A 27530-nucleotide genomic window follows, 5' to 3' on the forward strand; every position below is an offset into this window, starting at 1 on the left:
CCAAAGATCAGGACTGGGCACTGCAGTTGGTGGGCCTGGAGGGGACACCAAAGAAGACTGAAGTCTGAGTCGTGTCAAGGGCAGGCTTAGGAAGTACGTGGAACCAGAAGCATGATGTTCAAGTAAAGGGTCTGCCCCACCTCAGGCAGGATAGAAGGCAGAGAAGAACTCTCTCCCAGAGAGAAATGTCCACAGACAGAGGCCCTGAGGAGGAGTCTGGGGTGGGCTGGGGGCTTATAGGATATGATGAGGTTTAGCGCCAGAACCTAGGAATGGCCTTAGTAGACAAGAGTCCTTTATCTAATCACGGTCCCCCAAGAGACTTTGGATCAACTCAGGACTAGGCACTAAGTTATCTAAAATCCAAGTTATCCTTTAACTAGCTTCTACGTGGTATTCCTATGAAGGGAGTGTACTCATTTGGTTACTTGTTTTGATTAACAGCCTCTTGATCTTGGAGGATACCCAGGAAGGTGTGAGATTCAAGGTCACGTATTCCATGGATGTTTTTACCAGGATTTTTTTTTTTTTTTTTTTTTAGATACCTAAGAGGAGCACTGGTTATACCTGCTTTTAGTTTATTCTATTATAAATAGTCATACTTACTCTTATTTACACAAGCTTTGGGGGTTTGATTATTGGTATAGACCCCAAACTATTCTTTTATTGAAGATAATCTTGGTCCCACTTGGAGGCAGTCCCCCCTCAGCTCAGTGTTGGAGATGGAGGAAACTGGTTTAGACAAATGTCCTGGGGTACCTGACAGTGGAACCAAAGCAAACTGCTCTGAAAGGGTTCTCTGGGAAACAGAAGGTATGGAGGACAAATGCAGTCTGAGCCTCCTTGGTGACAATCATGGTCTTTAATTATTATTAAGTTACATTATTGATTTGTTAGCAAGCGCCAGCTTGTTGAGGTACAGAGCTCAGAGGGAAAAAGACCTTAAACCTTAGCTTTCTGGAGATCAGCCCCTTCTTGGCACCATCAAATACCTTCTTTTCTTTCCTTCTATTCAGAACTCTTCAAATAGAGGGGCTATGAGTGTTTGACCATTATTTTATTCTCTTAGGTCCATGTGAGTGACAGAAAGGGAAAGGGTTGTATTCCCTGAGGTGGGGCCTGTGAAAGACCAGTCTTCATTTACATTTTTCCCTCCTCCTCCTCCTTATTCTAGAACTCTGTCTCCACCAAGAGAGCAGGGGCTCTTGCAGATCCCTGGACAAAAGGACAGGAGACACAAAATCTAGTTTTGATATTGGTGTATGTCACTTGGTATCCTTGAGCAAACCTCTACACCTCTCAGGACATCAATTTTCTTACACCTGTAAAATGGTAAGAATGTGTGTTTATGATTCGTTATGTGTATGCCCATGTATGTTACATAATCCCTAAGGCCTCAGAGTTCCAGGCATTTTATGATTTCTCCCAATATGGGCAGAGGTGAGTACATCTGATGAGGGTTTCAAGTTGTAGCAAGTATCAATACACCAAGAGGCTATGTCTTCCAAGGACTCAGTGATGTTTACAGAAAGGCTGCAGGCTGGGTATGCGGCCTCTGTCCCCATGTCTAGTAGAGCACCTGGATTCTGGTGAAGATTCAAATATGCATTTTCAATGAAGGAAAAAAGAACAGAGGATGGAAAAGAGGGAGGCAATGAGAGACAGAAAGGTGGAGTGGGGAGGAGAATCCTATTGAAATCCCATAATAAGAGTTCAGAGAAGCCCTGAATAGCCCCGCTTTCTAAAATTATCTCCCCACCTACTGGGTCTTTCTTCTTTTGGCAAGGCCCCTCTAAGATCTCAGTTCTCCTGCCACACCTTAGGTTTTCTCATTAGAAATAAACTGCAGGTGGGAACTCCTCACATCACCTCACCCTCAACAGAACAATGAGGCCAGGCTTGGATGTCATTGAGGCGGGACCAGCAGACTATCTGAGGACAAGTAGGAAAAGCCTACTGTGAATGCAGGCAGTGGAGCCCCCGAAGCTGAGTGCCTTGAAGATCAACGTGATTCTGAAGGTGATTGTCAAGGGTGGCAGGAGGAGGCAGCTGGCGCTCAGCCTAGGCTTCACTGGGGCCATCCTGGACGTTGGCTGCCATGTTGTTGGCCTGGAGCAGGTAGGCCGTGTAGGCCATGTCAGCTTCCTCCTTGGAGGACTGAGGGAGCAACAGGAGAGGAGTCAGTGTTCAGAGAATTGGCTCAGCAGGTGGGGGTTGGAGGGAGAAGATATATTAAATATCCTAATTCTTGATCTTGGCCCAAGCAACCCATGCCTGTGTTGACCCGCTATGCTTATTACAGCCCCATGCTCACCAAAAGGGACTAATTTTAAGAAACAGAAAGTAACAACTTCTAAAAATATCTCCCGCTGTCTCACTACCTCCTTCCAACACATGGAGTGGAACCACCTCTGTTGCTTGGGCCTGTCCCCGGAAGCTCTGCCCACACATTTCATGAGGGCAAGGGGGGTCTAAGCTAGCATCATCCACAGTGGTTTATGCTTTTCTTTCTCCAGAAGCCCAAAGATACAACCCAAGGCTAGAGGAGAATGTTGTCTAGTTGTTCCAAATGCAGGGGTCTCTGCTTCTGTGAGGGAGGGAGGTTAGATATGATAACAGATGTTACCGCCTTGGTATTAGAGAGGCACAGGAGAGGGTAATATGTGACCCAAAGGCAGGAATCACCCCTGGCAGGATTTTAAGTAGTGTAGCACTTGAAGTGCTACACTTCCTCTCCACCCAAAGGGTGGAGAGGAACTTCTAGTGACTATCAAGTTGTCCACCACCAGCAAATGTCTTCCAGGCCCTGGCAAAAGCCTGGTCCTGAGCAAGTGCTCAAGGGAGGGTGGGTGACTTGAAGTTCATGGACCTCACAGCCCAGGAGGAGGAGCACCCACTTAATCACCAGCATTTGATATTTGACCTTCCCATCCTTTGGCCGAATCTTACTTGCCTTCCTCCTCTCCCAGACTCTCTCCCTCCTACATGTTTACAGCCTATAAACACAGCCTACCTCCTACCTCTGCCCCAACCACATCAATACCGCAACGAGGAAGATACGTCTTGCCCTCAAACATTTCTCCTGAACATTGTTTACACTACCTTCCCTGTTTTGATATCAGCCCTGACTTTGAGGTAGTTTTTCCTGTTGTCTAACTGTAATCCCTCATGCTATATTTCCTTGTAATGCAAGTGAGACTGCCTTCTCTTTCCTCATCCTTACCCTCTTTGCCTTCTTGGGTTCTTCCATCTCCACGGTGTTCTCCGTGGTGGCCATGAACTCTGTGTGAAGAGAGGGGGTGGGTTAACCTTCACTGGCCTCGTATTCCTACCCTAGACACAGAGTCAGTTCTAATTCTTGCTCTGCCAGGGGTCAGGCTTTCCCTTGAGTGAGGGACGTACCATCTTTTCCTCCGAGAGATGTCTCCTGAGTGACCGAAGAGGCTCCCATGTTGTCATTGGCTCCAAAGTCCCTGGAGTTCTCAAAGTCCGACATGCTAATGTCTGTCCTGTAGCTTCTAATTGAAACCCGGTCTGTCCAGGGGAAAGAGGAGTTGGTGAAGGGATGGGATTGGGGACATATGAGAACAGGACATGCTATTATATTCAGAGGGAGCCCCACAAGACAGCTGAAGGAGGGGAGGTCTCTGGTTGCTCACCTCTGACTATGACCCAAAGCAGACTAGAAATGCTCTGAGTTTTTCCCCCAGTCCCTTTTCATGGATAATCAAGACTCAAGAATCCAAGATCTCTCTTTATTACTCTGGCTTCTCACATCAGCCCTTTGAGCCTTACTTGAGCCATGAGGAAACTGAGGCATGAAATGGGGACCCAAAGTCACACAGCCAATTAGTTCACAAACTAGGCTGGAAGTGCAGTCCCCAACCACCCTGCTGTCTTCTTCCTGGCAGCCCTGCCTCTGAACTTAGACCCTGAGCAATCATGGATGACCCTCCAGAGACAGCATTTAGACAGCAGCAGTTAATGTAAATTTTGGGTACCTATGGGTTTATCTTTCCCTACCTGGCTTTCCCAGAACATTTTCTTGTGCCTATGAAAGAGCAGGGACCATGGCAGCACCCTCCCTCCCCAATGGGTTGGAGGTGGGAGGCAGGGAACATCTGGGGGCTCACCAACATTCCTCCTGTGCCGGGCTCTAACCACCCCCACGGCCAGAGCCCCTAGTGCCAGCACCAGGGCCAGGGGCACCAGGGTGGAGATTAGCACTTTGGAGCTCCCTCCTTGACCTGAAGAGCTGGAAGAGAGACTGAGTTAGTCACTGAATGAGAAACCTGGGGATCCCACGATGGGCTGGCAGGTTGGCTCTGGCTACTTCTTTCTTCCAGGCTAATCCACTCCCTCCTCCTGGTACAGCCCTCTGGCTCTACTTTTCTAAGAAGCTTTCCCAGACATGGCAAAGGCAAGGATGGGCCTGCTCTGCATCCCAGGCCTAGGGTAATTGCATTGGATGGCAAACACCACCCCAGCCATAGGAGAAAGGCAGAGAGCACCACTGACCCCTCCCAAGCAGAAGCAGAGGCAGTGAGTGCTGTCTGTATTATCAGGAGGCTGACAGGCTCTCCTGCTGAGACCTGGTGGCCCAGCCTCAGGTACTTGGCCTCTGGGATGTTGTCCGAGTGGGAAGCCCTGGATTTTTCCTTACCTGCCAGCGTCTTCAGATGGTCTGCTTCCACCAGCTGAATCTGCAGGATTCTTCACTGCTCTGTCATCCGCAAAAAGGGTGGAATCCTGAATGACTTTGTTCTCAATCTCCCTGACATGTGGCTCTATCACCTCCTCGCCAGGAGCAGCATTCACTTGGCTGACATCTTTGGACCCCGGCTCTATCACCTCCTTGCCAGGAGCAGCATTCACTTGGCTGACATCTTTGGACTCCGGCTCTATCACCTCCTTGCCAGGAGCAGCATTCACTTGGCTGACATCTTTGGACTCCGGCTCTATCACCTCCTTGCCAGGAGCAGCATTCACTTGGCTGACATCTTTGGACCCTGGAGAGAGCAGCAGGAGCTGATTTATGGCTCTTTCTCTATATTTTCACTCCTTGAGATAAGGGAGTCTGAGGAGTCAGAGTGAGATTTCAAAGCTCTTAGTGCAGGGTCCAGGATGACATTAGAAATGGAGGAGTGATGGTCTCCTCTAGTTTGTCACAAATGATCTCTGTCCCATTAAAGTCAAATTAATTTCCATCTACAAGGCTCTATATCATAGATCCAACTGTGTGTAAGGGCTGACCCATCATTTAGGGACAGGAAGATTTTTCTCAGCTTTGAAACCCTGCGGAAGTCCTCCTGACTATAGAGCTGGGTGCAATAGTGCTGCCCTCTGGTGGTAAACTGGCTCTCGGTCCCTCCACGAACCAGACCCACCTGACCCAGACAAAACAGCATTTCCAGAGGGACTAAAAATACCCTCATTAGGGATAAAACATCTCATGTGACATTTTAAAAAGATGCTTAAAATGCAAGCTTGCTAGAAGAGGTTGTCTTAACTTTTTTTTATCAGACCTTGTATTTGAAGGTATCTGGCCCTCTTTTGAGAGAGCAGGCTTTGGCAGAGTGTACTGCATATGATAGTGACTTTGAAATTTCTATATAAAAATCTCTACATACAGGGAAGGCTTAAAATGGTCTGAACGGGCAACTGTGGCACTTGCCTTGAAACTGAGGTTAAATGGCAAACCAACTCTTTTTTTTCTTAGGTTGTGTGTTTATTTGTGATGCGGTTTTTACAGGGCTAAATGATACTATGGGGCTAAATCTCCTTTGCCCCCAGCATTTTAGAGCCAAACCTGGTCCCCTACCCCCAACCCAATGGAGAGCTATTGGACAGGGCCCTTTCTCTGAGGTCCCTGGGGGCATGCACGCCTTGCCCTTGGAGACTCACCCTGTACCCTCTCGTTGACCTTCACATGGACAGCCATAGTCTCTCCAAATCGGAGGCCGTCCTTCACCCCACACCAGTACCAGCCCTCATCCTCTTTGGTGACTGGGTTCAGGATCAGGTTGATGAGCTGGTTCTTCTCGTCGCAGCTCACGGAGCCCTGCCTGGGGGCCTCATTTTGGCTGGGCAGGGCCTTGCAACTTTTGTTGCCCCACTTGCACCAGTATTTCTCATAGGAGGAGAATTTGCATGGTAAGTGGCAGGGGAGCTTGAGAGTCTCTCCCAGCCAGGCAGTGACATTCTTGGGTACCTTGAGGTTTGGTTCTCCTGGAACAAGGAGGGGGAGAGAAATAGGCACAAAAGTTGGCACTGGTGATACTGCTGCAGGGAAGTGATGGTGGTGGGGACTTCTGTCCACAGCCCATTTCCTCTTTGGACACACTGTGAATAACATTATACTGAATACATAAGAAATGTTATTACGCACCTGTATAATAATTACTATGGATGACCACCGTGAATAAATCAGCCTGTCATAGAATGTAGAACCTTGCACACTGGCTTCAGTTTGCTTTCCTGGCCCTTATTTTCTAAACTCACCATGAAGAGTTGTGTTCTACTTCAGCTGACACCCCATAGACTTTAAAAGAGGCCAATGTTCTTGATGATAGAAAGTGCCATGTGTGGTAGTCTGAAGAGTGTGGGGTCTGTGCAGGGAAGGGTACTTGTTATGAAAACATGACCTCTCCACTGGTGGGCTCTCTCCTGAGGACTGTCCCATCAGAGCTGGGTGAAGGAGGAGGAAGAGTGTCTGGGGGGTGAGGCTACCGCTGACTGCAGGTGTCCTGGGGCTGCCTCCCTTCCCTCTCGCCCCAGTTCAGCTCTTACCTTCGACAATCTTGAGCTCCACTGTGGACCACCAGCGACTATCACCACTGGTCTGACACCAGTAGAAGCCAGCATCCTGGGGGGTCAGCTGGTTGAGTATGACCGTGTAGGTACCGTTGCCTGGTTCTTTGTACAGTACGAGCCTGCCCTCATACTGTTTGTATTGTTCCTGAACCAGCCCCTCGCTGCTCACCAGCTGTGGGCAGCTGCCAGTTTGAGCTTCTTCCCAGTGACACCAGTACTTCAGGCTGTCTCTGTCCTTAGGGTTGTAGGGGCAGAGCACGGCCACAGAGCCGCCTACCACACCCTTTACCACAGAGGGAATCCGGGGCATCGTCGTCTCTAGAAGCACAGACAGAGATGGAAGGAAAGGATGGCAACATGGTCTGAGCAGACTCGTCCCCATGGTCTCAGCCAGGGTGAGGAGTGAGGTTTAGACTGATCACCTCACTCCCTCAGAAAATGAGAAAGACTTTCCTATGTCACAGAGCCTGTAGCTGGAGCCAGCCAACCAGATCCCAGTGATCTTCACCACTTGTCAGCGTGTCTCGTTCTCTTCCCTACCGATTCAGAGCAGAAACTGGAAGGAGTTTAAGGAGAGACTATCAGCCCTTCTCTTTGGGCTTCTTACAAACTCTTCTTTAATATCAGTTTTTGTGTTTATTGGCTTGTCTCATAAACACAGGCAGATGAGTTTTCTCCAAATTAAGAAAATTGAGAAAGCTATGATTTAAAATATAAACAATATGGCAGAGATAAGTCTAATTGTTGAGGACCCTGAGGATAGTCTCAATGAGAAGGATGGTCCTTCTCCAAGCTCATGCCGAGGTTCAGTGAGAACCTTGGGTGACTGAAGGTGCTGAGGCATGTGGTAAGGACCTCAAGCTCGACAGAGAAATGATGGCCAGGGAGTGTGAGGCCCTTAGAAGTCACACAGGCAGTGATATTGACTCTGCAGGGTAACGCTGCAGAGTGCTCTAGAAGAGAAGGAGCAGGGACGTAAGTATTTCACCTCGTGGGTGGCTCGCCAAAGTCTAGGTTAGTAGGCCAGATCATGCTGAATAACAAATAACCCTAAGAGAGGAGAATTTAGAGGCATGGGCATTCTCTTCCTAGGAAAGCTTTGGGACCAAGATAAGCCACCCTTTCTCCCACCTGAGTGTGAGGCATGAGGTGCCATTCTGCTTACGGGTCAGGGAGAATGGACAGATGGCCCCTGCAAGCCCTGCAGGGAACTGGGATTCCATGTTAAGTCCTCACTGTGGCGCTCGGAAACCCAGACAACAATCTATTGTCTTGCCTCAATCAGGAGCTGCAATCTCTTCATTTCTTTTCAGGAACAGCCATCAAAAGGCCTTTGATGCAGAGAAGAATTAGGAGGTAACATGAGGCAGAGGCTGTGTTTTCTAGCTGTCCTGTACAGCTGTCCACAGAGCATCTGGTCAGGGCTTGTCCGTGAGCAGATATTGTTAACTGACTGATGAATATTGAATAGACTCACAGGGAGCGAGCTACGCTCTCACCTCTCAGACCACGCCACCTCTCCCCTCTCCCCCTTTCAAGTCTCACCTTCATTGACAAAGAGTTGCCAAGCCTGGGTGGGCCAGCCTTCCTGAGGCTCACCATCAGAGTGGGCTCCGCACAGGTAATGCCCTGCGTCCTCTTTCCTCAGGCCGGTGATATGCACACTGAAGAAGCCATTGTCCTTGGTGGTAAGCAGGACCCTTCCTTCAAAGTCCTGTGCCCTCTTCCCCAGTGTGTTGACCACCACTCTGCAGCCTTTGTCATTGCTCACTCGGCACAGAAATTTGGGCAGATTTGCCACCTCGGGGCCCAGGGCACAGTTAAAGGTCACCGAGCCCCTCAGGTCTCCATAAACAAGCTCAGGCTCGGGCTTTAGCACTCGGAGGTCAAAATTGCTTTTATCAGCTCTGGGATCGTCCCCAGCCTGGCAGACATACATCCCAGCATCGCTGAGCTTGAGTTGGTTGATGACAAAGCTGAACACTAGTTGGCTGGTATCCTGAATAGTGACGAAGACTCTGTTTCTGTAGTCAGGGTGCTCGTACCCATTGGAGTCTGTGACTAGAATACAGACCTGGCCTATCTTCTTGCACACAGACTTTCTCTCCATAGAATTCTCAGAACTGAAAGAACAGTTGACGGTCACTGTTCTGCCCAGGTCTGCTGTGTGGACTTGAGTACCATTGAGGAAACCAAAACCTGCAAGATGAGGGGAGGGTGATAAGCTATGATTTCACTTTTTTTGCCACATAAGACTGCTCCGTGTTCCCAGTGAAGGTCTGGGTGTGCCTATCACTTGGAATGTCCTCCTCCCCAGAGGGACACTGTCAGAATATGTCTTTCAAGACCCAGGTTTGTTTCTGTTTCCTTCATGAAGCCCTCCCCAAGCTGGCACAAAGCTCTCTCCCTCCTCTATGCCCTCTTGATACTTACATCTGTATCACTTACACATCTAGTCTTCTGTCCAGTTAATTATGTTCCCCACAGAGTGAAGTTCCCCCAGAGCAAAGACATGCTTTACTCATGTCTGACACCCCTGCAGTGCCTAGCATGATGCCCTTACCATAGGAGCCCAAACTAACATGTGTTGAAATGAACAGAATGAATGTAAGTTTAAGGTGGTGGGTTTCAGTGTATTGTGAGAGTTTCTAAAATTTAGAACAGTCTAAAGATGGAATGTGCTTCCTAGTGAAGTAGTTAATTTCTGCCGTTTGATAGGAAGCTGCATACCCCTTGTCTCCAGTGTTCTTCTGGACATCCTACACTGGGTCAACTCTAAGCTCTCCTCGGCTCTTAAGATTCTTCAAGTTTATGAATTTCCATGACCATATGAATGAACTCTTTATTGAATGAACTAAGAATATCGCAAAGGAGCAAAACATATCTTTAGGAATCCCTCCAAATTTCCTCCCTTAAGACCTCTTTCTCTTTTAATTTCCCTTGATTATCTAAAATGCTCTTGTCGTTGAAACTTGTTTCCTTTTGTTTTTCTTTTCTCAATTAGAACAGGCTTGTTCAATGGCCCATCCCTTCAGGTCCCTGGTCTTTGGGCAAGAACTGATCATCTAGTTTATGCTGATAGTTTTGGTGGACTAATGGATCCCAGGTTAAAAAAAAAAAAGTCTGTTAAAAGAAACCTTCTGGTAACCTGAGGTCTTGGTCTAAAAGATGCACTAATGGCAGGAATTTAAGGATACCTCTAAATCTCTCCCTGCCTGTTCTACCTCCCTCAGCTCATAGATCTCGTGTCCCACCTGCAACAATCACAACGAGAGAAGTTGTCCGTCTGATGCTCTTCCAAGCTAGAGCCTCAGTGAAAGCCTAAAATGTTATAGGCCCTGAAGACCTAGGTAACACCCCCACCCCCCAAGTAGGTGTTATCTGTCTCATTCCCATGTTGTATTATGAAAAGCTCTTGTGTCCGGATAGAGAAGGACCCACAGCCTTCCCCACCTCATGCCAGGACACCCTTCCCTCTCGGGAAATTCTTCCTCAAGCCCTCCTGCTGCACCTGAAATGATTCCCTCTTACTTGCCCCCAGAAGCCCAAAGAGGCTGGATCCTCACCCGGGCTGACGTCCAGGCTCACATCAAAGAACAGGCCGTAGTTGTTAGTGTCCAGACCACACTTGTAGCGCCCAGAGTCATTCTGGGTGAGATGGCCAATGTCCACCACAAATGAGTTGCTCTCTGGGAAGTTGGTGAGGTTGGCTCTGCCTTCATAGTCCTTGGAGACATAACGGTCCGAGATGAGAGTTGTGCAGCGCCCCCTGGCTCCCTGCCTGCACCAGTATTTCCGGGAATGCCGGTTGACGGAGGTGGCTGGGTAGTAGCACTTGATGGACGCTGAGCCTCCTTCTAGTCTGCTCACTTCCTGGGGACCAAAGATGGGACTCTTCATGGAGACCACTGTGGAGACAGAAGATAGGCTTTCTGAGGCCAGGGAGGTAAAGGATCCTGCTAAAAAGATCGTGACAGCCTACCTTGATGAGATGAAATTTCCACCTAACACATGTGCCTTCTGTGGATTATACATGTACTACAGCTAGATAAAAATGCTGCTATTGGGTAAAAGGATTGATTAATCATTATTAAATTCTAATTGTAATTAATCAATGACAACCATTTTAAGGACAATGGAATGCAAACATATTTAATGATATCCCTTGTTTATTAAAAGAAAAAAGCACTTTGCAGGGTGTTACACTTTTGCACTTGCTATCTGTTATTTCCTTATATTTCTAAAAACACATTGTGGGTTCGTTTTTTGTTTTCCAGATAAAAATATTGAGAGCCAGAAAGGATGTCATTTCCCCCAAATCCCGTAATAACTCATAGAGATGCTTGGTTCAAGGTTTTTTTTTTTTTTTTTTTTTAATTCCCAGTGAAGAGCAGATCCCTGGCCTTGAAATGAGGAATTGCCATTCTTGTTTCCGATCCCCAACCCATTTTCAGACATGGCCTTTCCACATCGTATGTGTGACTCCTTCTCAAGGCAATACAACTTTTGAAAGGGGCATCTTTGGAGATGGGCCTGATCTCAGTATCCCCAAGGAATTGGGTCCTTCAGGGAGTGGGCTGTGAGCCAGCAGACTCACCTGGGAAGACAGCCAGCAGGCAGGCAAGGAAGGGCAGCATCATGGCTGATGGCTCCTGCAGAGCGGTGCTGCCAGGCCAATCTCTTGCTTGGTCGCTGGAAAACAATAGCATGAGGGGATGAAGCTCCTGTGTCTTCCAAGACTAGTTGACCTTAGAATTCCTGTTATACCTGTTTAGTTTTGTATGTCCAGTAACAGACATAAATCCTATTGAAAAAATGAATAGCTCCTACTTTCCCATTAGAGCTCAAAGACCCATCACCTGACAGTGCTTTTTGTTCCTCAAAAGTTATAAAGTAGATTTTTATCCTCTCAACTCTGCAAGTTCTTTTGGGATAGGGACACAAGCGCCATTTCTTCTGTATCCCTGCCTGAGAGGCACGGTCCTGAGCAGGAGCTGTAAGATATCAGGAACAGCTCTGTGGATGGTACACGTGGCCCCATCTCTCTGTCTCAGATGCTCTTCTTACATCCTTGGGAGGTGGAGGGGGGCTGGCGTGTTTTATGGTATGTTCATATGAATAAACCAAGACCCATAGAGGAAGCCTAATAAGGATTAAAGTTGCAAATGTAACAATGATGTTCATAACCACCATCAATTGTTCTCTTACCAATTGTTCCAGACATTGTGTGAAATGATATACGTGTGTTATCTCATTTAAACTTGAAATCACCCCCTATGAGATGGGTATTCTTATCCATTTTTACATAGGGAGAAATGAAAGCTTAAAGGTTAAGTGCTTTCTCTCAAGGTCACACAGGGATCAAGTATGCGGGGGTGGGGACAGGGTGGGAGTGGGGTAGATAGGCAAGATTTGAACCCAGCTTTATCTGACACCAAAATCCAAGCTCTTAACCTCTCCCACTGTGCTGCATTACACCTCAAATACAGCAGCATGCTTATCCCTCTTATTTTAGAGCCCCCATTGCTTATCAAAGCATTGTCATCTACACTACATCAATGGAGCTTTATAACTTCCCTTTAAGTAAGACAGAACGGATATAATATTAACCATTTTACGGGTAAAAAACTCAAGATCTTGAGCTGCTGAGTGATATGCCCACAATTCCCCAGAGACTTGGTTATGGGGTCAGAGTTAAAAGCGTAGATGTTCTGGCCTCTGGTATCCTGCCTTGAGGCTGGGCAGACGAAGATGGAGAACTCAAGACAGAGCCACGCAGATGGTGCAACACATGTGGACCTTGTCACATCTATAGACCCAGCCCAGGGCTGGGGAGGGTTGAGGGTCCCAGGGCCCAGCCTGACAGCTATCTTCAGGGTTCCATCCACAGCCTAGGGGACAAGACATGAGTCCCCACATTCCCACGGGCTTTGATAGGCTTTAAAGTTTGGAATGAACTTGACAAGAGTGTTAAAGGAGAGAACCATGTTAACAAGCACTGGGCAGTAATGAGCCCCCATAAAGATAAGGAAGCTCGAAGTAGCAGGGAATCTGGGACTGATTTCCCAGGCACCTCTTACTGTTTGGCCCCTGTTTCCCTCCCAGCGACTCCCTTCACTAGCTTGAGCCAAAGGCAATAGAGCTGTTTATCTTGGTTTTTTCTTTTCCGTGGGGGAATTTCCCAGCAAAGAACCTTTTTATTTCCTTGTGGAGATAAAGGTATTGTTTCTCCAGTTCTTTGTAAGAGGAAGGGGAGTAGGTTAGGGGCAGTGGGGACAGATATGGGTATCAGGTAGCAGTTTGAGGTTCTCTTGATTCTGGTTAATTGCCCTGGACCTTTCACTCCAGGCCAATGATTAACTTCTGAAGTGGGGCCTTAGCTAGACACCAGCGCCAGCCCCAACCTGGATGGGCTCAGGGGACACTGGCTGGGAGACCACCTGAGTGGCACTCAGAGTCACCATGGGGGAGGCTCCCAGGCAGGAGCAGGTTGTCAGAAAGCTGGGAAGTCTGTCTCCTCTAAAATATGGAGGATGTGATGGTTGCAGAGTCCCAGGGATTCTACCACCTGCCAGTTTCTCTGGCCTTGGGAGGACAAACTGCCACCTGATGTTTGAAAAGCCCAAACCAGCAGTGGCACGTCTCAATTCTGGTTCCTATTCTCACCTTTACATAAGCAACCTTCCTAATATTTCTGTGAGACAGGGGTGGGCCTTCCCATGGGTTCAGCTGGTGAATGCAACCCTTCTCCGGAAAAAGTGATTTGCTCTGGGTTACAGAGTCAGATGTCAGGTCTTCCCATGGGGGTCCCGACCTCCAGCCGAGGCTTCCTCATACGTGATATGCTTGGCTGGCTGTGGACGTCCATGTTGGTGGGGGGTACACGCGCTATCCATTACTCTTTGCACAGCCTCAGTCCAGGGATGAAAGCACCAGGTGTGCAGAGCTAGAAGAGGAAATCTGGCAGATGGTGACCTTGGTGAGGAAACAGAATCCAGTCCCAGGGGAGATGATGGGAGGGCAAGGGCATCCATGCTCTCAGCAGCAGGAAATCTTTGCCCAAAGCCCAACTAGAAGCACAGTTTCTCCACTAATACTTGAGAAAAACCTGGGCCTTGAGAATTATTAGAGACCCTTTCCTCTCAAAACCAGACTTTCTCTCAAACCTGGGAGATTCAGGTTTTATGGAGGTCCTAGTTCCATGGAGGCTGACACTGGGCTTAAAGGATTTGCTTAAGGAAGGAAGGAAGGAAAGAGGAAGGAAGGTGTCCACTGATTGGACACCAGGTGCTTTGCTAACTTCTTTTCTTATGTGACTTCACCCATCATCACGATAACCCAAGTGGTAGATATTATTATCTTCACGTTGCAAATGGGAAATCTAAGGGTTCAGAGATTCTTGGTCCCAAGACTCATAGAGAATTGGATCACTATCCTATTGTCATTCCTTGGATGAGCATGGGGCATGTTCTTTTGGAATATTCATAGGCTGATATATCTTGTAGGAAGGCACCTTCTTGGTTCTTAAAATAGGAGTTGTTTTTTCACTGCTGAGGCTGGAATGTTCTAGAGCCTTCTCATTTTACCAACTTACTGCCCCTGGTGTATTCATAACATATGTCTACGCAACTATGGATTGGGGCACGGGTGTAGGGCATGCTGAAGAATAGAGTTTGTCTCCTTACAAAATTAATCTAACTAGCTCTCTTTCAGTTAGAGTGACTGATCTTCAGCTACCATAGCTTGGGGTCCAAATCTTTGTTCATCTAATCTTAGTTTTCTTCATTTTATAGAGGGAAGAAATCCAGACCAGGTCCTGGCTTGGCTGCTGGTGAGCCACACGGGGCTCTTTATCAGCACTCTGGGCTCTTTATCAGTTTGGTACACAGCAGAGGGTCAGTAAGGGCTCACAGTCCCAGGGGCTTCAGAGGGACAGAGAGCATGCACTCTGGGGACTTGAAGCCAAGTTGCAGTTTCTGAGAACTTCTTATGAGTGTGAACTTAGAGGAGCAGGAAGCTTGAAGTTCAGAGAAGTGGGGAGAGGCTGACATGGCTGGGGAGGGGGCTTTCCTTGGCCTGGACTGAACGGCCCTTTTCTCTACTTCCCCTACTCACTCACTGCCTGTGTCCTTTTAGGACTACACTCTCATCTCTCATGGGTGCAGGGGCCGAGCACAATGAGCCTGGAAACTGCAGCACCACCAGGAAGGAGAGCAGTCTGTGTGATTTGAATAGCCTCACACTAGCAAGAACAGGCAAGAGCTTAGGAGAATTTATGTAGTTTATGTAAGCCCTGGAGTGTGGGAGAATCTCCAAGTAAAGGAATGTGAGAGCAAGGGAATCAGAACTCCAGAGGGCAGGTGAACGGAGAGAGAATAGCCAAGGGGTCTGGAGAATGTATGAGCTAGAAAAATTCAAGAGTTTCTAGTTCCATCCTTATCAAAGTGAAGACTTAAGCAGAAATTCAGCATTTGAAATACCAGTTCCATGATGCTCTGGGAATAACCTTGTGGATTTCCAGATGGCCTTTTAACAAAGACTTAGAACTCGCTTTATTGACTCCACCCCATTCTACTTGATGTGTAGACATTTATCTCATCCACTCTACCAGATGGTAGACTCCTGGAAGGCAGGGGCCAACGAGATCAATCCCCAGAGGGCCTTGCTTGAGAGTGCCTGGCAAGGACCAGCTGATCGGCAAACACTGATCAAACTGGTAATAGTTACATCCTTCACATCTCTGAGAAGGACAAAACCAGGACTGATTTCTCTCACTTTGCCAAATGCTTTTTTGGTTCTGGCGACTCAAGGGACAGTAGCATGAAGAGGAGCCTAGAAGATGGAGGAAAACCCGGAGTCCAGAGTCCTGCTCTATCACAGGCTACAGAAGAAGAACTGTACCACTTAGGCTCAACTCCCTCATCTGTAAAATGGGCATCATACTCCCTGACTCTTCTAGGTTGAAGGGCTACTATGGGAGGGGGGAATATGGAAGGGGATAATGGGCTAATGTATACGGAGGCACTTTAAATAGTATAAAGTGCTCTTCAACAGTAAAAGGGTGCAATTACTCAAGCACAGGAGGATGAAGTTCCGTGCACTTGACTTTCACTGTTGCTATGTAGTTGGAGAGTGGCACAGAGCATGGACTCATCAGCTTGGCTCTCAGCTCTCTCACCTGGGGGCTACGTGACATGGGGGCAGTCTGTTTAAACTCTTTGAACCTCAAGTCCTCATCTGCAAACTGGAGATAACTGCATCTAGTATAAAGAATCGCTGTAAGGATTAAATGAAAATATGCATATTACAGTATGGTGTCAGAATTTAAAAGATGTTAGTTTCTGTCCCATCTACTCTCTAGGATCAATACAATTTTCTCTTTTTCTCATCTTAGAGTGAGAGAAGACTAGAAGTCTATTTACTGGGAGTCCTTTGAAGATGGGGTGAGATGCTCAGATTGGATCCACATGGCCCGAGAGAGGAGACATGTGCTATGGACCAGGTCAGAAATGGGGGACAGTAGTTATAGCTGTCACATACCGAGTAATTTCCAAGTGCTTTACCTTCACAGACATCCTAAGGGATAGAGTTAAATGGGCAAAATCATTTCACAGATAAGATGACTGAGGCACAGAAAAGTAAGAAATGTGCCTAAGGTTACACAGCTGGTAAGTGACTGTGATGGGACTCAAATCCAGGTGTTCTGGATCAAGAGTATAAACTCTCTGTTACTGTGCTGTATTGCAAAGGGTCTTAAAGTTGAGGGGAAACAGTTGTGGACGTGGAAATCCAATCTTAGAGACGTTAGTTCAGTTCTCTGTTCTCTGCCTTTCACAGGAAATGTAGTTCATCTGAAGACACCTGAACCCAGAGTTATGTGCCAACAGAGAAATTTCTTCCTGAAAAATTATAATAGCTGCTATTTATTTAGCACCTACCATGTAGTAGGGCATGTTATATTTGTTTCCTGTAACTAGACACATTGCGTCCAAAGCTTCTTTCTACTTCGATCACGCTTTGTCAATGCCAGAGAATTTGGAACCCTGGCCCCAGTCCACTCAGAGAGAGGGCAAGACATAGATGGGGGTGGGGGTGGTGGTCTCTGCTGAGTACATGCATGGATAATATTAGTTTAAAAAAAGTTGGGTATTTTGTTTTCTAGGTGATGTCAAAATGTCCCCATGACCAAATCAAAATGGCTGTACCAAAATGTCATCATTTGTAAGTTGGAACTTACCCACTCTCATTAACTCAGGGAGTCTTTGTTTCCTCAACTGTAAAATGGGATCATGATACCTTCCCTGCCTATCTACCCGGTTTGTTTCAGGTGGTAATGAGGTGAAGTTGTGAAAGCCCAGGGTAAATAGATTTACTGTGCAGAAGCTGTTGCTATCACCCTGCTTATAAAATAATGCCACAGAGATCTCGCGGTGCTAAGGGACAGGCAATGATCACAGAGCTACATGCTTTCCTGACTCCTGGTTGATTGCTCTTTCTTCTACATCACCAAATCCAGGCCAGGGGGAAGGATGGACGAAGAGTTCCTGAGCTGGCTCTGAGCAGATCAGATAGCTGCCTTCTACCCTAACCCAGGAATCGTCATATCTCCTCTTCAGATGTTAAAGAACCTGTAATTCCCCTAGTGAAGGAGAGAGCAATGGTGAAGTCTATGTCCAAAACAGTGCCAGCAGCTGTGTGGCCCCAGGCCTGGGGGTGATGAGGGATGGAGCTTGCACAGTTGAGCTGCTGCGCTTGTGCCGAAGGGACCCATGGCTGGCTTAGGGATACTGTTAGGATGGGCAAGAGGAGAGCACGGAGGTGGGGAGGCCTATATCTGAGGCCTCCTGGCTGCCGAGCCAGGAGGAGCATTAGGACTCTGGGATGAGCCTGTGCCTAGGAGGGGCTCTGCCCACCTTGCTCACTTACCCTGGGAGGGCCTCACGTTTCCTACCTTAGCAAGAGCAGGATGACATGCTGATACATATTCTGCCTCGATGTGGTAAGAATCTGCTGAAGCACAGCTGGGTTGACATTAGAAAGGATCTTAGTTCCTCCTCAAGCGCTCGAAAGGGGCTACATGAGCCCTTGCCAGAAAGCTGGAGGAGGAAAGCTTCAAAGACTAGAAGGGTGCTAAGTGCCAGGCACTTTATATGCATTATCTTATCCAGGTCTGTCTGATGCTGAGTAAGTCCCTGAGTAATTGACTAAATCATAAAACACCAAACAGTCATTATTTTGTTTGAGTTTTCAAAGCAATTTCACACATATTTCTCATTAGAACCTCGTTAATCCTAAGTGCTAGGTGTAATTTTTATCCGCATTTTACAGGTTAAGATACTGAGGCCCAGAGAGCGATTAGGTGACTTGCCTGAAGTTACACCATTAACCTATGGAGGCGTTAGTAGGGCATTCAGAGACCAAACTTAAAGAATAACTACACATACTGACCACAGACATGCTTTCTTCCCACCTGCGGAAATTTTGCAAAAAAGCGCCGGGGGGGCTTCTGCGCACGTCTGTCCTGAACTCTCTGGGATACACACCTCTCCTCCTGACCCACACTCAGTCACACAGGCTGCAGCCCTTATCCTCCTCACCTCACTCTAGGAGGCTGGCAGTCGTGAAATGTAGGGGATTGCCTGAGCCACCATCCCAGGCCCTTCCCAGATGGCATCCCATTCGGGGATCCCAGAGCAGCCACACTTACTTTTAGCCACTTCCTTCTCTCCCGTCGACTCAGTTTCGGAGGGATAGCCTGCTGGCCACTCCACAACCCCTGCCTTCCTAGAAACTGCCAGCAGGACACTGGATGCTGCTGCCAAAACTGAAACTATGTGCAGGGCTTGACCCACACCTGGGTTCTTAAAGGGACACTCTCCCATAGGCACGGCGGCCAGCCAGGGGCACGTGACTCTCACAAATCCCTTGCTTTCCTTCCCCTTCAGCTTTCCTGGCTGCCTCCATTTGCTTCCCCTTGACCTTGGGAAGACTGTTACATGGGACTCCATCATTGCAACTGTAGGATTCGAGACAGGGTATCCGAGCACAAAGAGTCTTTTTTGCTGCTTTCTACCTGCAAGACCCTAGGCAAGTTACCTTCATATTTCTTTTCATCTGGAAAATGGGGATAGTAACACCAAACCTATAGGTTGAGGATATAACCAGATATCAGATTTAAAACACCTGGCTGAGAGCATGGTATGAAATTGATATGCATTTGTTGGGGCACAGGTGGCAGGAATGCTTCTCAGTCCTTTGCCTCACCTCTCCGCTCCCTTGGGAACACCGCCCCCCACTCCCTTGGATGCTTAGCCTGGGTTGAGTCCACTCTTTATAACCCTTCTGCAGAGCCCCTTTAGCAGCTCCAGTGCCTCCTTGAACTTGGGGGTCCGCGGCTCTTCCCTTTTCACTCCCTAGGGGAATGAAAGACTCTGGCCTCTACTGGGCTCCCCTGAAAACCTCAGAGTCTTGTTAGAACCTGGGCTCGCGCCATAGCAAAGAGGGTGCTGGTCTGCCGAGTGGCTGTAGAAACCTCCTTCCCTGCCTCAGTTAGGTGGTCTTCTGGTCACGACCTGGTTAGGACTTCCGGGCATTCCCCAAATGATCTTAGCAGTCCTGTGTCACACAGTGAAGCCCACTCCCCAACACACACACATATGACCCTCACCTCATACAGAATCTTGCCGCATTCTACCAGCGCGGGGCTGACCCCGGCTCTCTGTCAGGCGTCCTACAGGCCAAACTCTAGAATGAAAAGGAAGAAAGGAAAAATGGAGTTCCAGAAAGCGTAAGGCAGTCAGAGGCACACACTCATGCACAGGTGGTATCCACCCACAATCACAGATTTGGGTGGCGAGTAAAGAAACCATATTTTCTATTATGGAGCTTAATTTTAGACCCTATACTAAAAACTCTGACTGATATAAGGAAAAATATGATCTAGTCACTTTCAGGTAAACTTGGTCCAGTTCAATGATATCTCAGTCACTTCACTCCCAATTTAAAACTCAGTCCCGTTCTGTATTTTCTCTCCTTTTTGTCCCCTTTCTCTTCCCTCGGGTTTATGTTAAGTCCGGGGTAAGTGCGCACAGGTGATGGCAGCTTACGCTGGTGCTCCTGTCGAGGTGGTGTGAAGGCGTGCCCCATTATTTTTGTCTTGCTTTGTCGTGATTCTATGTTGGCTTCATGCTCCAGAAGAAAATAGTCCGGTCTCCAAATAGTCCCAAACAGTCCTGAGACATAACTTGTCCTGCTGGTCAGTGGCCTTTATCTGTGCTCATCCTGAGAGGTCTGTGGGCCACTTTGTGCCCTCCTGTCCCTTCTCCTGAACTCCTTCGGGTAGAACTTCCAGATCCCCTTCCTCGCCCTTCTGTGGGTGCAGGGTGAGTTTGGCCCTCCTGTGCCTTTCTGAGACCTCTGGGGACCCTGCATAGCAGAGTGTCATTCTCCCATGTAGCCCTCTGTGCTCCATTATTCCTATGTAATCGGGGCTGCAATGGATATTGGCAAGATGGCTGACCACCAAAGTTGTACACAGGACATGCAAGGTGCAGGCTCCCTTTGCTCTGGTGTCTCCAAACCCTTCTGGATATTTCCATCATTGTCAATCTCCTCTCACCAACTGCGACCCTGGACTAAGCACCACAGTGGTGGGTGGGAGGGCACAAAAAAATATCAATAGCTAAGCCATCATTCTTCCTCCTCCAAAATCTTTCTCCTCCCCAGTTCCGGGGTAGATGTTGAGTGGGAGGATGTGAGGTTAGATGGAGATGGACAAGCTTGGTTCTGCCAGATTACAGCTCTTTTCAAAGGTTTTCCTTCTTACACCTCTCTCATTTGGAACTCAATCATCAAGATATTTGTGGGTTTTGTTTTCTTATTTTTCATGAACCCACTTCCCCCAAAGCAGGGCATAACTTGTGTCTAGTCACCTGGGCTGGAGTAGCGTTTAAGGGAGGCTCCCTGAATACTAGGACAGAAATGCTGTGAGTGTTGGGAGGGAAGGAAGGAAAGGGGAGGGAAGGAAGCACATGCATGAAACTTTTGCTTCATATGCTGCCTTGGGGGCCCCAGATCTTCTTCCCTGTTCCCTTATTCTATAATGGTGTGAAATTTCCTACATCATGTCGTGGTGTGTGTTCCCAGGAGTCCCCAAAACTATCTTAGCAGACTATGTTACACACACACACACACACACACACAAACACACACACACCCCGCACACACACACACCCCTCACCTGGCCTATAACGCAGCTTAGGGAAAGGGGAAAATGAGAAGTAGAGTCCAGGTAAGAAACAGGAAGTCTAAACCCTATTTTGGGCTTAGCCACACGCTAGTGGTCGGATTGGAGTCTCCCAGCTTCCCCTCTCTCATGGTGGTTTCCCCATGTAGGACTCAGTGGCCCTAAAACACAGCCCCTGTATCATAGTCCCGGGGGCGGAGGGACTGGCCAAGAGGGTCCAACTGTCCAATTCAATAATAATGATAACAGCAGTCATTATACCTTCCAAAATTTATATCTCTTCATCTGCTTAAACGCTCCCCCTCTTGTTTAAAATAATAATATGAGAAACACATAATAATAACAAGTTCTTATTTGACTTTCATAACTTTGGACCTTGGCAGGAGTCAGAGTGGGTACGTGCAGAGCACTGGCCTGGCGTCAGAACTCCTCTGTTCTTGTTCTGGCTCTGCCTTTAATTTGCAGAGTGACTTTTGCCAAATCACTTCCTCCTTTAGGGCCGTCGTAGTTGTTTCTTCTGTTAAATGGGAGGTCTGGGACAAATGGTTACCAAGGATATTTTCAGTTCTAGGATTCTGTGTTTTCACTGAGCACCACATTGGTTTACTGTGGCTGCTGTAACAAATTACCATAACTTTGGTGGCTTAAAACAACACAAATGATTCTCTCTCAGTTCTGGAGCCAAAAGTCAGAAATCAAAATGTGGACAGGGCCGCGCTCCCTCTGGAGGCCCTACGGGAGACTCTGTTCATGTCCCTCCTAGCTTCTGGTTGCTTCTGGCATTTCTTGGCATTCTTTAGCTTGTAACTACATCACTCTAATTTCTACCCTCCAATCTTACATTGCCTTCTGTGTGTGTTTGAAATGTTTCTCTGCCTCTCTGTCTCATACGGCACTAGTGATCGTATTTAGTGTCCAACTGGATAATCCAGGATGATCTCCTCATCTCAAGATCCTGAACTGAATCACATCTGCAAAGACCCTTTTCCCAAATAAGGTCACATTTACAGATTCCAAGTATCAGGAGGTGGACATGTTTTTGGAGGGTGGTATTTTTCAGACTACTCTATGTCCATGACAAGTTCAAGGTTCAGGGAGATTTGAGACATGCATGAATGTGCACCCTTGTGCCCCAAGGGCTTTTGGTCTAATTGAAGAATCATCACCCACCACCATCACCACCACCCTTGCCAAGGAGTACACCAAGCAGGCATTAGCCAGCATAGAGAGGCAGTGCACACTTGTGGAAAGCTCGAGCCTTCAGACCTAGAACACCCCGGGTTCACAATGAAGCCCTGCCACCTGTTAGCCAGGGGACCGTTGCCAAGTTATTTAATGTCTCTGAGCCTCAATTTTCTTATTTATAAAGCGGGGCTAGTTATGCTTACCCCACAAGTATGTTATAAAGATTAAGTATCACATGTGCAATGACTGGCATCTGCTATGTACTTATGATTCAGCTTCAATGAATGGGACAGCATAGGCTTTCAGGACAAAATGTATTCCTCACTGATCAATGAGGAAACAAGGGCAGAGAAGTGGAGTGACTTGCCCAAGTCTGCACAGTGAGGTAATGGCACAGATGGGTTGAGAACCAAAGTCTCCCAGCATTGGGCATTTTCCTCCACTTCCCAAAGCCTTCATTTTCCAGATGAATCTTTTGAACTGTGTTTCCATGGGCAGCAAAGGATTCCCATTTACACCTTTTTGATTCTGGGAAGATTGGAGAGGACCAAGCACACAGTCCTGCACAGGTCCAACCCATCAGGTTGGCATCATTAGCTTGATACTTTAAGACCTGGGTTGACCCAGCCACCAATAGAAGGGGAGACTTAAGTTCTTCCCCAGATCTGCACTGCCCTTCCCGCATCCCTCACTGCAGATGGTTCCTATGAATGGGGCGTTTGAGTGAGATCAGAGCGGACAGATGAATGCCTGTCACTGTTGTTTACTGCCAGCTCTCTGCTCCCACGTGTAGATCTTTGGCTGAGTCAATATTTAACCCCTGTGTGTGGTCAATGTTTAATCCCAGGCCAGCCAGCCCTGAAATCCAGCATTCTTCAGTAAACTAATAATATAGTCATTTTAGTATCAAACATTGGGAAATAGAATTGTGGCAGTGAATCTACCAAAGCTACACAACAAGCCCCCGCTCCTTTTCTGAAGAATGTTGACAGGGACCATCCATGCCCAGGCAGCTCCATCCTCACCGCCAGCACACAACGATCTGGTGGTTCCTGACTCTAGCAGTCATGCATTGGCAGGAGTACAGCATCTACTCTTTCTGTTGTAATTTCAACTTTTGGGCTGGGGACAGGGTGTGGCGTGGGGACTTCTGCTCTGTTGTGCAGCTGAATGTTGTTGGCTGGCCACGTGGCCCCCACTGTGGTTGCTGCTTGGGACCCCACTGCGAGTGGGGACTGGACTTGTCCAGCTGGCTGGGCGTGGGCAAGCTTTCAGGGAGCTTCTGAACCCAGACTTCTGTTCAGAGGCCTGAGCCGTTTCTCAGGTGAGTCTCCCCGTTAGGGAGTAGGTAGGAGGAAAATTAATCATAAATACTCTGTATTTGCCTGGCTATTGGGTGACTTCGGAGGGCCTCCCCAGGGCCCTTCTTCAGGAGCCTGGAACATGGCTGGTCTGATCTGGCAGTACCTTGTCAATGCCAAGAACAGCCTTAGTGAGGGCAAAGTCAGGTGATGACAAGCTGGCGCTGGGCACGTGGGGGGTGTGGAAAAGGGGGACAGGGCTATGACCCGATACACAGTTCTAGTCACTGCATAGTGTTGGAGAGGGTCACTTCCTGGCCAAATGCGTGCATGTGGGCCTCAGATCTTTTCTTTTCTACATGTACTCACTGAATCACCTCCTTCTCGCTGACCACCTACCTCCATGTGTCACTGCCCAGACGTCCAACCCCTCACCTGTTTTCCTGGCTCTGTTGACTCCCAATCAGAGAGTGAAAACAACAATTCTTCCGGGGCTTCCAGGGAGGAGGGTGTCCATACTCTTTATGGTTTTGGCTGGTGAAGGAGTAGAGGCAGAGCCTGGTGGGAGCCCCCGAGACTGGCTGTGTCTTGCCCTGAGGAAGCAGTAATTTGTGGAGAGCAAAGGAGTGGTGAGTTGAATGTGAGAGCCTGGCAGTGTAGAGCTGCTCTTGGTCCAAAGGTTCTCTCAATTCCCCCTGGGCCAATCCTGGAGCCCCAGAGAGTTTTTACTCTGGTTTTGAGAGGCAGGAGCAGATGAGCCAACCTTTTCTGAGGTTACCAAACTACTCTCTTGCCCTCTCCTACTTCCATACCTGGCCAGGGAGGGGGCAGAGGAGGAAGACTTTGGGAATAGACATCCAAAGTCAACAGGTGGAGTGTCAGGTGACAGGGCCCAACCCCTCTCATAAGCCATTGGTGTCCTACTGAGAACTTACTGTTTCCCTGTTCCTGGTCTGAGCCTGGACTCCAGCCCAGGGTTTTCCTGGCAGGCAAACATTAGAAAAATATTCTGTGATCCCCTGTAGCCTATGCCCATCTGAGCCTCAACATTCTCATCTGTACAATGGTGTATAATCTGCTTCTTTCTGGGGATGTATACTGTAACTAATTTTTAGTTGTCTGCATGAAATGGGTGGAGGAGAATGCTGGCAAAATAAACAGTTTAGAAATGTGGCATTTAGTAACCAGTCTGCCCTTCCTGTGCCAGGCTCTCAAGAAGCCAACCCCGTGATGCCCTTTTCCTGAGCTATTGTCAAACGTGAAGTATATCATCTTTAGATAAATTGTGAGACAACTTAGAAAACGCCTCAGTCATGGTAGTCCTGGTTCTATTCTTCCTCTGTAAGATACTCAGTGTTGAGGAGCCAGGAATATGTAACATTGGGGAAAGGAGTGGCTCTTACTTGACCCTCTATGCTCAGAGCAGGACGGGTAGATAGCTCTAGATGGAGGCAGCAAATCAGCAGGGGGTGGGGACTTAGCCAGAGGTTGGAAGAGTCAGAACACAGAAGACTCCAGAGGCTAATTAGGGAATGTGCGTCTGCAGCAAAATGAGAGCAGGAGGCAAACAGTGACACGCTGGCCAGTGCCTCAGTGCTCAGGACTTCTGCATGCCTCCGGAAGAGGGGCATCGCATCCTCTCCTGCAGCTGGTATCTCTCTGCTGCCCATCGGGGTTTCAGCTGACACCTTGGAGAGCAGGCCGTGGGGTGACAGTTCATCCTCTTGCTGATAGTGAAGGGAACAGTTTGGCCTGGAAGGGCCAGTGCCTGTAAGACAAGCTGTGTCACTTTATGAAAAACGGAGAGTTTGGTGGCACTGGATCCTGCATGCAGGGCCACCCACAGAGTCTGTTTCCTTTTTGATTTTCCAATCAATGTTTGTCAAGCTGTTTGCCTTGGGATATCTGTTCCAATGAAAAATAATAATCATGTAATCTGTGTCTACTTGGCTAAAGTGCATTATATATAGGTCCGTGGAAATACTTTCCTTTTTGTGTCTGATTGAAACTGCTAAAGTTATTCTGTATTTTCAGGCTGCACTGGCTGCTAGAAGAGAGAAAGAAACTCCCAAGGTCTTAGTGGAGAACAAGGAAAAGTTGGCTGGGGGTCAGGAGTTTTCTCTGAGTTATCTGAGATAGATGGACACCCCCACAGGTAATTAAGATCTAAGCTCTATTTGTACAAATGCTGTAAGGATCTAGGGCTGGTAACTGACTTTTTAGCTCTTAATTCCAGCTCCCTAAACTTCTACACTTCACATAGCCAGTACAGGAATAAGCCAGCCAGGTGACTGAAGAGAACACATTACTAGAAATATTTATGAATCTTTCTACGCATAGGTCTAAAAGAGGAAAACAAGGAAAGCTTTGGAAGAGACCTGAACAGATACCGAGCCATAAACCCAAGCATGGAGGAAGGCAGTGCAGTGTATTGATCAAGGATTTAGCTGCCGGGGTGGACTGCTTTGCATTCAGTTCTCAGCTTGCCCTTTCCCAAGGTGTGTCACTACTTAATTTCTCTGGTTTCAGTTTTCTCATCTGTAAAATGGGAATTATCATATTTACCTTACAGAAATGTTGCATCAAATGCAATAACAGAAAGTGAAAACACCTAGGGTAGTGCCTGCTGCATGAAGACACTTAACAAGTAGTGGTAACATTAATAATAGAGGGGAAGAACTGAAGAGTTGTGTCCTAACCCAGAGAACCTGCTAGATCGTAGGAAAGTCTGTGCTCCCCTACATCTTGGATTGGAAATCTCCATGCTCACACCCCTGATTACAGCCTGGTCGTAGATATTCCCTGGCTCTCATTCTGGTGATGTGGGTGTCTTGCTAGCTGGGGAATACAATAAAAAACAAACCACCAACAGCGCCGCCTGGTGGAGTTGGCCGGCTTTGCCTCTTTTGTTTCTGGCCCTTTAAGTCAACAGCTTGTGCCCCACTCCAGGCATTGATTGGCACACAAAAAAAGAGCTATAAATACTTGGGGCTGCCCCGCTTCCTTCCGGGCAAAGATTTCACTCCTATCTTATCTCTGCCCAGCTCCAAACTTGGCCCTGAGACTCTGATCTTGGCTTGGCTCTGGCCCTTTGAACTTGTACTAGCTTCTCGGGCTGGTGGACCTCAGCTTTCCCTACAACACCCTGACTAGACAAAGTTTCCTACTTCTGGAAGCTGCTCCTGACTCCAGCCACTTGGCCAACTCCCTTGCTGGGCTCGTCTCTTTTTTCTCCTAAAATGGGTCGTCAGGCAGGACATCCTAATTGCTGAATTTCAGATAGAAAGTATTATAGGAGTTCGGAGGAAGGGGAGGTCCCTGAGATGTGTAGTCTGGGGAGCTTTTGAAGAAGAGTGAGGTCTGATCCTTCAAATCATAGCAGGGACAAGAGAGTCATGTATGGTTTTATGGTTTACTGCAGGAATTGGCAAATTATGGTGCGAGAGCCAGATCCAGCCTGCTACCTGTTTCTGTAAATAACATGTTGTTGGAACACAAAGTCAGCCATTTATGTGTTGTCTCTGACTGTCTCTGCACTATAACAGCAGAACTGAGTGTTTGTGACAGAGGCTGACCACCAGCAAAGTCTAAAATATTTACTAGCTGGCCTTTGTTAAAAAAAATAAAATTCAGCTGAGTAAAATGTGAAGATCTTGGCTTTATTCAACAATGTATGAATCAGGCAGCATCCCATCCAGAAAATAGAAAGGAGCTCCGAGGAGCCATACAAAATGACAAACTTTTATAGGCAGAAGGGAGCGGGAGAAGCAAGTCATACCAGCAAAAAGTGAATTGGTCGTGGCAAAGTCACTTCCTTTAGGGGATGGCAAGGGTCCAGGAGGCAGGTTACCTCACTAGTGTTGGCTAGGTGATTCCTGATTGACTGGTTTAAGTAAGATTCCAATTTTGGGAGAGATTGAAAGTGTAATTAAGTCAAGTCTCTTTTTGGTGATGTAGGGCTTAGCATAAGAGACTCCATTTTGGGC

The 27530-nt window shown here is 47.7% G+C and overlaps 1 protein-coding gene across 3 annotated transcripts; it reads right to left on the bottom strand.

The window, feature by feature from the left end:
- Positions 1–539: 539 nt before the first annotated feature.
- On the bottom strand, positions 540–24241 carry PIGR (polymeric immunoglobulin receptor). Of its 3 annotated transcripts, XM_081025341.1 has the most exons (12): positions 23980–24241; positions 19481–19557; positions 11411–11505; positions 10380–10721; positions 8359–9012; positions 6790–7131; positions 5905–6228; positions 4664–5009; positions 4134–4255; positions 3403–3534; positions 3224–3282; positions 540–2157 (listed from the first exon to the last, which is right to left on the bottom strand). In XM_081025341.1, exons 2-12 carry the CDS (start codon positions 19483–19485, stop codon positions 2062–2064), a joined length of 2517 nt encoding a protein of 838 aa, XP_080881467.1. In that variant the 5' UTR covers positions 19486–19557; positions 23980–24241; the 3' UTR covers positions 540–2061. The 3 variants fall into 3 exon arrangements, with proteins under 3 accessions (XP_080881467.1, XP_080881469.1, XP_080881468.1); XM_081025343.1 differs by lacking the exon at positions 19481–19557 and having other exon boundaries at positions 23980–24235; XM_081025342.1 differs by lacking the exons at positions 19481–19557; positions 23980–24241 and adding an exon at positions 18521–18651.
- Positions 24242–27530: the final 3289 nt, after the last annotated feature.

Source organism: Rhinolophus hipposideros, assembly GCF_964194185.1.
Source record: "Rhinolophus hipposideros genome assembly, chromosome: 19".
Lineage (NCBI taxonomy): Eukaryota > Metazoa > Chordata > Mammalia > Chiroptera > Rhinolophidae > Rhinolophus > Rhinolophus hipposideros.